The sequence below is a fragment of the Boleophthalmus pectinirostris genome, unplaced genomic scaffold (assembly GCF_026225935.1).
Source record: "Boleophthalmus pectinirostris isolate CB_2022bp ecotype Guang Dong unplaced genomic scaffold, ASM2622593v1 HiC_scaffold_6, whole genome shotgun sequence".
Lineage (NCBI taxonomy): Eukaryota > Metazoa > Chordata > Actinopteri > Gobiiformes > Gobiidae > Boleophthalmus > Boleophthalmus pectinirostris.
This window is the reverse complement of record NW_026571447.1, coordinates 3703127-3716954: the sequence shown is the minus strand read 5'-3', so window position 1 is coordinate 3716954 and position 13828 is coordinate 3703127. Positions and strand designations below refer to the sequence as shown.

The 13828-nt window shown below is 42.6% G+C and overlaps 1 protein-coding gene across 1 annotated transcript in view; it reads right to left on the bottom strand.

Moving 5' to 3' along the window:
- Window positions 1-1667: 1667 nt before the first annotated feature.
- Window positions 1668-13828, bottom strand: part of LOC110163988 (retinoic acid receptor alpha-A-like) — a 39327-nt gene continuing 27166 nt past the window's right edge. Inside the window, exons 4-8 of the mRNA XM_020929006.2 lie at window positions 10808-10974; window positions 9628-9804; window positions 3970-4174; window positions 2560-2718; window positions 1668-2484 (exon numbers count right to left, since the gene is read on the bottom strand). Coding sequence (XP_020784665.2) covers window positions 2252-2484; window positions 2560-2718; window positions 3970-4174; window positions 9628-9804; window positions 10808-10974 — 941 coding nt within the window. The 3' untranslated portion in view covers window positions 1668-2251. The remainder of the gene's footprint in view (window positions 2485-2559; window positions 2719-3969; window positions 4175-9627; window positions 9805-10807; window positions 10975-13828) is intronic.

Below are 13828 nucleotides of genomic sequence, written 5' to 3'. Positions count from 1 at the left end.
GACTAAGGTGTGCCCGTGTAGATCGTTTGGTGACCGCAGGCAAGAGGACCACAGCAGCTCCGCGCCGCACGGAGGTAAGTGCGGCCGTCGCCCGATCGCGCTTTGTGGGCACCTGCTCCGTGTGCTCGTGCCAGGGGCTCTCTCTCTTAAGTCCACGGGTACCCGACCTGGTGCAGGACTCTGACCCGACCTGGTGCAGGATTCTGACCCGACCTGGTGCAGGACTCTGACCTGACCTGATGCAGGACTCTGACCCGAGCTGGTACAGGATTCTGACCCGACCTGGTACAGGATTCTGACCCGACCTGGTGCATGACTCTGACCCGACCTGGTGCATGACTCTGACCCGACCTGGTGCATGACTCTGACCCGACCTGGTGCAGGACTCTGACCCGACCTGGTGCAGGACTCTGACCTGAGCCAGTGCAGGACTCTGACCCGACCTGGCGCAGGACTCTGACCCGACCTGGCGCATGACTCTGACCCGACCTGGTGCAGGACTCTGACCCGACCTGGTGCAGGACTCTGACCCGACCTGGTGCAGGACTCTGACCTGAGCTGGTGCAGGACTCTGACCCGACCTGGTGCAGGACTCTGACCTGAGCTGGCGCAGGACTCTGACCCGACCTGGCGCAGGACTCTGACCCGACCTGGTGCAGGACTCTGACCTGAGCCGGTGCAGGACTCTGACCCGAGCTGCCACAGTGAGAGCTGGAGAGATGCAGCGGCACTTGTTCCAAAGCCAAATGTTTCTTCTCCCGATACACATACACACACTATATCCACACAACAACCAATGTACATGTGCATCTGCAGCAAGCGCATCATCAGAGAGAGTTTTCAGTACCTCTGGAAATATTGTAACTTGAGGATGAGGGAGGAGAAATTTCTGGGAAATTCTGAGAAATTAACCACGATGAAAGTGAAAATAATGCCAGATACTTCTGTTTGATGTTTTAATAAAGTAAAGATTAGTGTGGAGACATGTTGAGCTAGTTTGCGTGCTGCCATGCACAGAGCCTTTCACTGCTCGCTCCAAACATCTGCAACATGACACTTAAACAGCAAATTCCACCATCGAACCCTGACCTGTCTCCAGCTCAGGTGAAACTACAGAGACTTTACAATGAGCTGGTGTGACATGAACCAAACCCACCGTTCCACCCCTCGCCCTCTCTGTGTACTCTCTCAGTACATGAAGTAGAAGTACATAAAGACGCTTCATGGTTATTCCAGTTATTGCAAACATTCCACGGAATAAAAAACATGTAGTTATAACATCTGTATTCACATTTCCCTTTTGTACAATTCAAACTGCCTTGAGTCAAAATCAAATACTGTATACAGACTCTGCTACTCTACTCTACTCTTCAGTCATGAGGTATAAGGTTAGTTTAGTGATGTTTCATGCACGGTTATGTAACTGCATGTGTCTGTACAGCGGCTCTGAGACATGATAATATTAGTGTCATCGTAAAAATGCATTGTATTTTGAGGTAAGAGCGAACAGAGCCCGGTGTAAAAGGTCAATGGTTTGATATATCCAGTCAAATATCCAGTTTTTATACATTTTTACAAAACAAAACAAAGAATATAATAAAATGTTATACCATTATAAGCTTTAAAAGGTTCACCATGTAACTTTTCTGTCAAGAGTTAGCCCCCCAAGCTGGTGTATCACTGTCAATTAACTTATACACATTATCATTCTTAAATCATCGGCACGAATGCTTCACAACAGCAGAACGAACCGGAAAATCAATCTGTAGTTACATCCAGTTGTCCAAAAATGCACAAACCTCTGCACGTCTGCACGCCCGAACCGTCGCTGTTCTGTGACTGGTCCAGTTTAGGCCCCGGGCACCAAGATGGATTCTAGCGAGACGGCAGACCCTCCACTTAGAAAAGCTACATAGTACATCTTTAACGGTGTGTCCTTTTGGTCCCAAGTTCCTACAACAGAAGCAAAGTCTGCGTTTAGTCTCTGGGAGGAGTTATGGCGCTGCCGGAAATAAGTTTTTTAACAATGCGGACAAACGGCGGATCCACCCACACCGGCGCTCCGACTGTTGGTGATCATTTCGTCCGCTGCACCCGCAAAGTCTTTTCTCTAGTGTCACGTCATTATTACAATCGCACACTGGGCCGTCATAAAAGTGAAAGTGTCAGACTCTAGAAAACTATATAAAAATCTTGACATCGCGAGTTCCTGGGTTTTCCGTAGTCCTAGTGTCCTAGTGCCCTGGCCGTCTCAGAGCCTGCCCCCGGTGGACGTGTGTGGGGTGGGCGTGGTTGTGCAGGTGGATGTGGGGCTGGTTGTGCAGGTGGATGTGGGGCTGGTTGTGTTTGTGGGTGTGGGGCTGGTTGTAGAACACTGTCTCCTGTGGCTCATCTGCAGGTTCTGAAGGTCCTCCAGCATCTCGGCGATCAGCGGAGGTAAGGAGCCCGGGATCTCCATCTTCAGGGTGACCACGCGCTCGGCTCCTGATGACAGAACACAGTTAGGATTAGAGTTTTATTGTGTACGTTACAGGCGGAGTAAGAAGTCTACACTCGGACCTTTGGCGCTGATGGTGCGCAGGTCGGTGATCTTCATGAGAGCTTTGGGGAACATGAGGGGCATGCTGGGTCTGCGTCTGCGCGAGTAAACCTTCAGAGCCTCCAGGAGAGGCTCCTGCAGAACCTCCACCTTTGAGGGCTCCTCCAGGTCCTGACGATCTGCAAAACAAAAGGAAGCAAATGGGAAACATCAGAGCTCAGCTTGTTCTACAGAGTGGTACTAAACTTCTCTCTCGTCATGGAGACAAGCAGGTGACTCCATAGTTCATAACACACAGTAAGAAAGCATCGTGTGTCTTATACTGCCATCTATGTACTGTATTTTCTGCACTATTAGGCGCTCTGGATTTTAAGACGCACTGTGATTAAATGGTCTATTTTCGAACTTTTTTCACAAATAAACTGCACCGGACTTTAAAAGAAACACAACAGTGTGATGGGTGAGTGGTTTTGTTTGTTAGTTCACAGTGACTCTGGGCTTTGTTCAGTTGTGGCGTGTAGGGAGGGTGCTGTCTGGGACCAACGGATTGTCGTCGTGTTCACAGTGACTCAGTTGTTCAGTTGTGTCGAGAAGCGGCACATTGGACTCACTTTTTCAGTTTGTTCCTCCGTTCCGTTCCTCGTCGGCGTGGAGTGTGCAATGTTAGGTGTAGGTTACGTTGCTAGGTAAAGTTTTGCAGAGTTGAGAGGCTGGTCCCACATTTCACATTTCATTCATCCACATTAAGCACAATAAACACGCATTTCGTATAACCTTATTTCTATTTGTGGATATTTCTATTTATTTCTATTTCTATTTGTATAAAAACACAATTACAAAATAAAGTGTTACAGAGCTCCAGTGCAGAATGGTTTGTTCCATAAACAGTTAAATTCATCCATCACGCTTGACTAAAAACACAATAAATATAAAATATATATAAAAACACATCGATAAATAAATAGATTACATTCTATTCATAAGTATGATAGCGGCTGGAAAGAAGCTCCTTTAAAAGAATTCTTTCTAGATCTTGGGACTAAAAGCCTCAGACCAGAGGGAAGCAGCTGAAACTCTTTTAGTGGATGTTGCACGTCTTTTAAAATCCTCTGGGACGTCCTCTGTAAGTGTCTTGAGTACAGAGAGTCCAGGCTGTATGTGTATGTATGAAAAAGAAAACTGAGTTGTTGCAAATAAAAGTGATGATCTCTGTTTGCAATTAATTAATAATTGTGATTGAAATTGATGAAATGTTTTAAAGTAACTCTCAGTGTTAATGTAATGTGTGGAAAAGGGCTGAGGGGGCAGATAACATAAGATTTCTCTTCTTTCTGCTCATTTTCATTCATTTCTTGTATGTTGATGTTGTGACACTGTTAAAGTCTTTTTATACTTTAAGAATGAAATAAATAATACAATCATAAAAATACCTCCAGAGACCAGGCAGATGGCGCTGAGCAGGCCGCTCTCTGTGTCGTCCATCCCCAGAGGCAGCAGCTGTCCGGCGAACGAGAAGACGTGGTCGGTGAGCGGTCCGAAGCCGGCGTTGTGGATCTGTGTGCGGGTCAGTGTGAGGCCATCAGAGAACGTCATGGTGTCCTGGTCCGGAGTGTAGCGCGTGCAGATCCTCAAAATCTGAAGGAGAATCATGTTCAGTCATAGTCGAGTTTGATTTAAAGTACGACATTTTCTGATCTACGTTCTATAATGTTGCTTCCTCATCACAAACAGACTGGGAGTTGTGTTTTGTTTCATTCACACATTTTTAACACACAAATCTGGCATATTTAGGCTTCTCTTAAACAGAAAACACTCTGTTCAACCTTGTGAGGTCATGTGGTAATACAGGAATTGCTCCACTGTGTTTTAAACTCCACACACCTTCACTTCAATCACTTTGGATGATTTCAGCCAAGGAATTTCTAATCTCTGCTGAATTAAAGGTAAAAGGAGCTGTTCACATCCATTTTGTCTCCCCAAAAGTGGGGAGATTTTTGTCATTTTAGTTGTAATGCGATAAGATTTGAGCTGGAGAGGGTTGAATAAGGGTTCATATGTTTGCAGTACTGGTAGACAGAGACATGCACTTCCAGTAAAAGTTGGGACTGGGTGCTGGGGCCAAAGACAAAAAAAAACAAAAAAACTGTTTGGCCTTCTGTGTTTTTTATTTGTCTATAAAATGTAATTAGTGTAAATACTTTTGGTTGTGGCAAACTGCGTTAACAAGAACACTTTAAAACAGAGTGAACACCTGTTTCATGCTACAGATTTTTTTCTAACATGTGTAAAACTGAACCTTGCTTGACCCGAAACGTCACATTGTGGTGTCATTAAAATAAACATTTGGGAGTTTCAAAGAACTGCAATGAGGATCTTTTTTCTTCATAGTACGTTTGCAGCTCAATGTAGATATTGTATTTAAGAAAGGTTTGCTAACACTACTAATTTACTTTGAGTCAGTGGTATAAAGTACTGTAATTTCCAGACTATAAGCCGCTACTTTTTTCTCACACTTTGAACCCCAAAGTGTGAAACAAGAATGCAGCAAATATATGGATGGATTATTTATTTATCACCACAGTGGATGTGTGCACAGAAAGTGCCGCTGTCTGTGCGCTTAACATGAAGTTGCATAGGAAATTGCAAACGTCTGTTTTTACCCAGACATGTCAGTTTTTTGCGTCCTGTCCTGGCCATCCAGGGTTTTTTTAAATAAAGTGAATATAAAGTGAATCTAAGGCTATGTTCAGACTGCAGGGCTTAATGCTCAATTTGGATTTTTTTGTGAAATCCAATGTTTTTGCGAGGTCGTTCACATTTCCAATTAAATGTGACTTGTATGTGACTCCAGTGTGAACGGTAAACGGCCCAAAAGTGTCCCGCATGTGCACTGGAGACACGACGACGTCAACCGTAGCGAGCGTGCTCTGTGTTTACAGAAGTTGTCCAAACATGGACGCGAGCATTTGAGCACCTGGAAATTTTAGTCGTTAGTTCGTGAACATGAACAACTTACTTGTTTTAAGGAGGAAACTGAGAAGGAGAAGGATGAGGTTTTTGGCTGTGGTGTTTTGTGAGACAGCGGCAGGAACGTCCGTTGAAAGGAACGTGTGGATGTGGAGACAGAGCCAAGAGTGGTGAGTGGTGATGTGCTTCACTTCAGTGACACGGAGTTCATTAACAATTTTCACCTACTTCAGAGCAGAATAGTGATGTTTGTGTCTTGTTGATAACGTGTAGGTTGGATGGATGCACTTTGGCCGTTCACACTGAAGTCACATGTCAAAAGATCAGATATGTATCGGTTTCAGGAGCACATATCCAAGTGTCCTGGGTCACATTTGCAAAAAATTGGATCTGTGTGGTTCAGACTGTCATTAAAAGATCAGATACAGGTCACATAGGGCCAAAAAATCTGATTTGGGTCACTTCAGGCTGCAGTCTGAACGTAGCCTTAGTAAATAAGTAAATATAAAGCGCAAATGTCCGGGTTTTCATTATTTTTCACTGGGCCATTAAATTGAGCGGCTCTTGTACTGTAGCTCTGTGCATCAGAAGGAGCGAGCAAACACAAACAGTCGGTCTGCAACGTACCGAAGCACAAATGCACATTTAACGATGACTTGTCCAAGAAATTCCTTGCTTTCCATCCCGGTCGAGACAAGTGGGAGGCCATGTGCACAGTGTACAAAGCAGGCACATATGTTTCAGCGTCCAGTGGGGGTGTCAGGGACCTCAAAGCACCAGGACACCAAAAAACATTAAAAATCTTTGCCAGGTGAGAGTAGATCAATGTCGATGACGAGGCCCCACCTCCTACCCCCCGTACCGTCTTAATAACCGGTATGTGTTAAATGCAGGAGTACGGAAATGACAAGAAGAAATGTCTCAAACTTCAGTAGCCGGACATCCACTCATACCTGATCCATACACCTATCCCCGCCCCTGAGAGAGCCTGAAATCTGCTGAAATCCTATGAAACACTGACATGATACAGACAGAACAGAGACTCTTTCTGCAGGAGATGTGTAGTAGTAGTAGTGCCAAGTGACATAGTCTGATAATCCTTCAAAAAGACGACAAAAGCTTTCAGAGGCGATAAAAGCAGATGGCTGAACTTGAAAACGTTCTTGAAGGCGTGAACACCTGCAGCTTATACTCAGGAGGAACCTATATGTGTATTTTTACTTTTAAAATTTAGCTGATGTAGATTAATATTCAGGTGCCCTCACTAGTCCGGAAATTACGGTAGTATTGATATTAATGTTTATCGCAATATTTCTCTCTAGCGATGTATCATGCTTCAAAAAGTGTTAGTGTGAGAGGTAAATGGCAAAAGTCCAGTTTATTCAAAGACTGAACCGTCACTGTAAAACCCTTCATGTGCAGTGCAAAAACCCTCTGGTGAGAAACAGTCCAACGCGTCGGGGTGACACCTCTGAGCACCCGTCTGTAACTCTCACACACATTTGGCAGGAACAGACACAAGAGGAGTGAGAGTGGAGGTGTCGTCAAACCCTAGAGTGACACAACCACACACACACACACACACACACACACACAAATCCACATTCACACACAAACAGTTGCGTTTCCAGGTTTTTTAGGGACATTATCCTGTCTTATAATTATTTCCTGGAGACTGATCCTTATCATAACCATAGTCCAGGGGTGGGCAAACTACGGCCCAGGGGCAGTATGCGGCCCTTTAAACCTTTTAATCCGGCCCGCCGAACTTGAATAAATTATAATAATAAACCTTGTTAATGTTTTATTTTCCCTGCAATTCCGGCGTTTCCCAATAGATGGAAATACATCCACCTTTGTTGAGGTGCGGCGTTTTAAGATGGATTCATGTGGTATTGAAGACTTGCCGAGTTGTTTTTCTGACATGAGGCTGCGTTCATATGATCATCCTGAAAATAGCTACAAAACAAACTAACTCCAGACTTTGATGCTCTGGGTAAAAAGGGACACCAACAACACTGTTCCCACTGAGATCAAAAGTGAGTTTCACTGCTGTTATGTAAAAATGCATTTACATGTTACATGTCATTTCTGTTCAGGTGTGCACTGTTCAGATGTGCACATTATAAACAATATGCACCAGATCAAATATAACACGCTGGCAGACTGGCACACTGTCACTGTTCCGTCCTGGCGCTGGTCGTTGTTGAGTTTTGGCTCTGGGGACGCACACTGAACAGAAGTAGATCTACATCTTCTACTGTTTTTGAAATAAAGAGTCAGGAGGAGAGTGATGATGATAAGATCCTGAAGGAGAACACAACTTTCAGTGCTTTAAAATGGTAAATGTTAGTAAGAATTTTTTAAAAAAAAGCTGTATTTTATTAATTAAATTTTCAGTGTTTTAAAAGTAATTTCAGTAAACACCGTGGGACTTGAAAGACAGATATTTTGTTGTAATGCTTTGTAATGATTTTCTATTGAAATTCAAGCACAGGTTTCCTACATATCCCATGTTATTTTTTCTCTCCACTCCATCCATCTGCTCCTGGTCCGGCCCTTCCATCAAATTTAAGAACCCTTTGTGGCCCACGAGTCAAAACATTTGCCCAACCCTGCCATAGTCCCTAACCTTAAAGGCCCTTTTCTAAGATTTTTACCCATCTATTTGAGCAAAATGTGTCTTGCCCCAGTACAGATGTATTGTATAAGGGTCCGGTCAAGTGGTAACGGAGGGAAACAGGGGCAGATTTTTGACATTCAAATGTCTCTTATTCAGAAACTAGAGGGACTATTGAAATAAGTAAAGTATCAGAATGTAGGAAAGAGTTACACTCCAACAGGGTCAAGTTAAACCTGTGATATTCTTTCAAGTTGTTGACAAAAAATTTAAAAAACTCATGTTGGTAACAGAGGGAATGAAATATGCAGCACTTTTGGGCAATAAATCCAAACAGTGATAACTCTTGGTTCTCACTTCCATATCCTTAACAAACTGGTTTGAATATTTGCTTCATATAGTTTTCTACCATATGGTACAAGATTAGGTTGAAAAACCTCTTACTTTTTGACTCATGAGATTTTTTATTAAGAAAGGTCATGGTAACGGAGGGAAAAGTAACAGAGGGAAAATTGTACAAACAAGTAGAAGGTGCAGGATTTTACATCATTTATCATCTTTTTTCCCCTGAATACTTTAATATTACTTCAAAATGAAAGGAAACTATTTCTATAAAATATGTCAGTCCTTCCAAGCAAATTTTTATCATTTTAAATACTTTTTTTTTTTTGAAAAATCATGTACCTTCATCAACAGTTCAAAGATGGAATAACACAAGATATGATGAAATACATCCATTTATTGACATGATTTGCAGGTCTTTGAAATTTGGGAAATAATTTTTGTTCCATGTTTCATACATGGTCTGTTTAAAACATATGGAACTTTAGAACCAAAAATGGTACAGAAAAAAGGTCAACAGTTTCATAAACTAGAGTACATATGTATCTGTTCAATACATTTTTATATCAGATGCTTTAACTTGAATTTTTGGCCTTGTTGTTTACTTCTGTTTGACCGGGCCCATAAGCAGCTCTTGAGGTCGAAATATGACTGTAGCATGCTGTTTCATTCACACAAACCCTACATATTTAGGTTGAGTTCTTCTCTCTGACTGAAAACACTTACCTTGTCATGTCCTGTGATAATACAGGAAGTACTCCATTGTGTTTTTAAAAACCCCACACACCTTCATTAGAATCATTTGGGCAATTTCAGCCCTGGAATTGCAAATCTCTAATAAACAAAAGGTAAAAGGAGTTGTTCACTTGAAAACTATCACTTCATGACATCACAAGGTGGAACAGAGCATTCTGAGCTTTGAAGATGCAGACAGACTAATGATAAAGGGTTAATCAAACGTGTGAATGAAACAAAACACAACTCCAGGTTTGTTGTTGATGAAGTAACAACATTCTAACATGGTTTAAAACTCACAAGAATCAATTTTGTGTATTATAAGACCATAAACCTGTAGATAGAGGACACCTACATGTTTTCTTTGTATCTCCCTGTCCATATACTGACATAACGTGGTGATTTTAAAGCACATAGTCTGTACCAGTATGTCGAGGCAGGCGGCCTTGAGCAGGGTGATCTGGTCTGCGATGGTGAGCCCGGTGAAGCCTGGCACTCGTTTGGCAAACTCCACCACTTTGATGATGCACTTTGTGGCCAGTTCGCTGAACTTGTCCCACAGGCCGAGGTCCAGCTGGATCCTCTGCTCTGCACTGGAGTTCTGCAACACACACATACACACACAGATACACACATATGAGGTCCTGCTGTTTCTCAAAGTTTGACTTATTTTGGTGGGATAATACCTGCTGTAAATATATACTGTAGTTTTACACCAATCAAGAAGCAGTTTGTGAAGACAAGTTGAAAAATATGTTGAAAATTACAGGAAGTAATGACATCACACCAAGGATCCGAAGGTCTATCCAAACGTTTGCCACAGTTTACACATAAAACTATTTTTATTATTTTTTGTAAAACAGTAATTCTCTATTTTTATTGTAAAATAGTAAAACTCTATGGCATGGTTGAGAGTCAACTTTGTGTATATAGGTAATATAGGACATTTAAAATGGAAAAATGACACAATAGTTATGATTAGACAAATAAAAATAAATAACTGGCTCAATCTCCGTTCCTCCCCTCACCTATGGTCATGAGCTTTGGGTAATGACCAAAAGAACAAGATCGCCGATACAAGCGGTCAAAATGAGTTTCCTTCGCAGGGTGGCTGAGTGATCCCTTAGAGATAGGGTGAGGAGCTCAGTCACACAGGAGGAGCTCGGAGTAGAGCTGCTGCTCCTCATGTTGAGAGGAGTCAGTTGAGGTGGCTCTTACATCTGTTCTGATGCCTCCAGGACACACTGGAGGGACTATGTCTCTCAGCTGGCCTGGAGCTAGAGGAAGTGTCTGGGGTGAGGGAAGTCTGGGAGTCCCTGCTTAGACTGATGCCCTCGCAACCTGGCCCCGGATAAACGGAAGAAAATGGATGGAAAATAAATGACAACACTTTTATTTTGTTAAGTGAAGGTCAGGAATATGTCTTCCTTATGTGTAAATTGTCTCTGCATTTTTGAGATAATTTTCCCTGTTGAGGACATAAGTAGAGAGATTCTTCACAGTCTGCCACATAACTCATGTAAAACTATGATGAATACTGACCATAGGTACAATCCCACCAAACACAAGTCACATAGAATAAAAGGTTGAGGTGTTGTACTGACCGTGGTGTATTTGCCCAGCTGACACAGCGAAGGGAAGGTCTCTCTGTGAGCTCTGCAGATCTTCTCCACGATCAGGCCCAGCTCTGCGCTCAGCTCGTACGTCTCCATGATGGTCATCTTCACTGCCTCCTTCTGACCCTTACGCTTGTTACGGTCATTTCTCACCGCTGCAACACAACACAAGGCTTAGATAAAGAACACATGATGTATTCTTGTGGCTTCAGCTCCCCTTTAAACAATCTTTTGGCCACTTGGAATCAGTATTAGGGCTGTTGCGATAACTGCAAAAATGAATCACTGTGGTACCCACCCAGACCCGTTAACATCCCACCCGTTACCGCCTGTGCCCGTGATAACCCAGGACTAACCCAGGACTAACCCAGGACTAAGGTGCGCCCATTTAGACTGTCGGGTGACCGCAGGCGAAAGGACGGCCGCAGAGCTCCGCACCTCATCAATCGCGCTTTGCGGACACCTGCTCCATGTGCTCAGTGCTCTCTCTCTTAAGTCTGCGGGTTCCCGACCTGGTGCAGCACTCTGACTCGAGCTGCCACAGTGAGAGCTGTAGCGTACGGGTGGGAGGGACGGTCACTGTAACCATCTTTGTCTTTTGAGTTGTAGACCAGCTAATAATAATGCAGGTGTGAACGAAACAAAACACAACTCTGAGTTTTTGAGGAGGTAACATTATAATAAACATCCATCCATCCTTATTATTATTATTATTATTATTATTATTATTATTATTATTATAACATGGCTTAAAATTAAATACACAGAAAAAAAACTCAGATGGGTGTAACAACTAACTGTAATTTTTCTGACAAGCAGTGAGATTATGGTTAAATTTGCCAGAAGAATTGACAAAAAAAAGTGAAATATGAACTGGCAAACTAATACAAAACTGTTTGTGCAGATCTAAAATACAGGGTTAGCAGTTTTTATGCAGAATAGAAGATTTTGTTATTTATGGAGGGAATTCTAAAGAACCCATATCTGATCTATGTTATAATCTGGTTTCCTCATCACAAACAGACCCGGAGTTGTGTTTTGTTTCATTCAAACGTGTTTAACACACAAACCCTGCAGATTTAGACAGTTCCACTCTGATCCACCTTGTAATTTTATGTGCTAATACAGGAAGGGCTCCACTGTGTTCTTCAATTCCTTACACCTTCACTAAAATAATTTGGATCATTTCATTTCATTTCATTATAACATCTATTATACAATCACATATACGTAGACCTTAATTAGAATTTTTGCGATTTAAAAATTTCGTCCATTCAAATTACGATTTCGATTGTGATTTATATTGTAGCCTCGGTAGCTGGTTGATCCCACAGCGTTATGTACTCCCCCTCATCCAAGTGCAGCCTCCTCTAACCAGGTTACCCTTTCATAATGACTTTGGTAGCCTTTGGGTCAACAGAGCATTTCTCCGTCGCCCCACTGACTCTGATTGAGGCCTCCTTCTCCTCTCACATGTCTGAACCGTAGAGGTATTATGCAACAGCCCTGGCTCCTCCCCCTCCCTCAATCCTCTCACTTGTCTAAACACTGGGAGTCAGTATCCAGTTAGAGGGGAGGGTGGAGGAGTGCATCCGTCTGCGCTTACATGGAACTGGGCACAATGTGAGGCAGGTTTATGTAACGCGACGTGGGGCTTCGCGTTGGGCGGAGGAGGAGGGGGCGCGCTCCTCCTCGCTCTCACCATAACACACGCTGCTTCTGTCTGGGTTAGATTTGACATAGATCTGAAGAATTCTGAAGAACTGACAAGAAGAATGAAATATGACAAACTAATACAAGAGTTTCAGTTTTTTTCTATGGAGAATAAAACAGGAGATTATGTTGTTTGTGGAGGAAACCAAGATTGCAGCCTTTGTGATCTGTCACATTCACTCAAATGGCCAGTTCAGTTCTATTGTGATTCATCTTGCAGCCCTAGATGTACACCAGAGAGGAGAACTAAAGTTTGGATTTTAGGAGTTGAGGGGGCAAATGTTTTTAACGTATTTTTGAAGTATGCCAATTTTTTTTTTCCTTTCCACTCTCTTGGGGTGGGTCAATCAGACCCAGAAATGTATTTTCATTTATTTTATCGCCAGGCGTAAATTTTTGGGCCTGAATGACCCGCCCCAAGAGAGTGGGAAGGGAAAAAAAAAGTTTCTTCGGGTCTACGTGACCCCGGGGAGAACATGTTAAAGGTTAAAAGGAAAAAAAAAAAGAAAAAAGAAAATTACTATTATCTCTCCCTAAATGGGCAAAAAATCTGTAAAGGATGGCTCCAGCTGAAGACCAGGTCCAGCAGTTTTGCCGTGGATGACTGACCTGTCTCTGGACAGTCCTCAAGAGCTTAAGGCTGGAGTTTGTACTTCTAAACATGTCACTGTTCTAGTGGGTCTTGTATTCATTTTAAACATAAGTGTTGATTTCTGCTTATATTTTAAGTTACTGGAGACACAGGTTCAGTTGTAATTGTACCTTTATAAAACTGTATAAGTACAATCTACATACAGTTAATTTAAGTTTCTATGCTTTAAATGATCCAAATGTTGAATCTAGTTACCCGATCCTGCTTATTTCTCACAAATGCTGAAGTGTGAATAAAGTGGTGGTGTTCTTGAGGTAGAGTTCCCAGCAGATGCCCCAGTCGAATGCCAAGAACATTAACGCTGCTGCAGTGTTTTTATGTTTGATATCATGTCTGTGGTTATGTCACATCATGTGGAGAGGAGGAGTCCAACTGCTCAGAGCCATTACAACTGAAGAAAGGAGCTAATGGGTCTGAGACATGACCCATCTGTGTCATAACAGAGCATAAGGGCACGCTCACTTCAAATACTGACTTTTGCTCTGGTGATAGACACACAAATACACAAATACACAAATACTTTTACATGTCAAAGCTGGTTCAAGCAGTTTATCCAATTAGAAAGCAGAATATGCTTCACAATTTGGGTCACCTAACTAAATAAATGCAGTTTATTTCAGATTTGTGACTGTCCACAAAAGTGT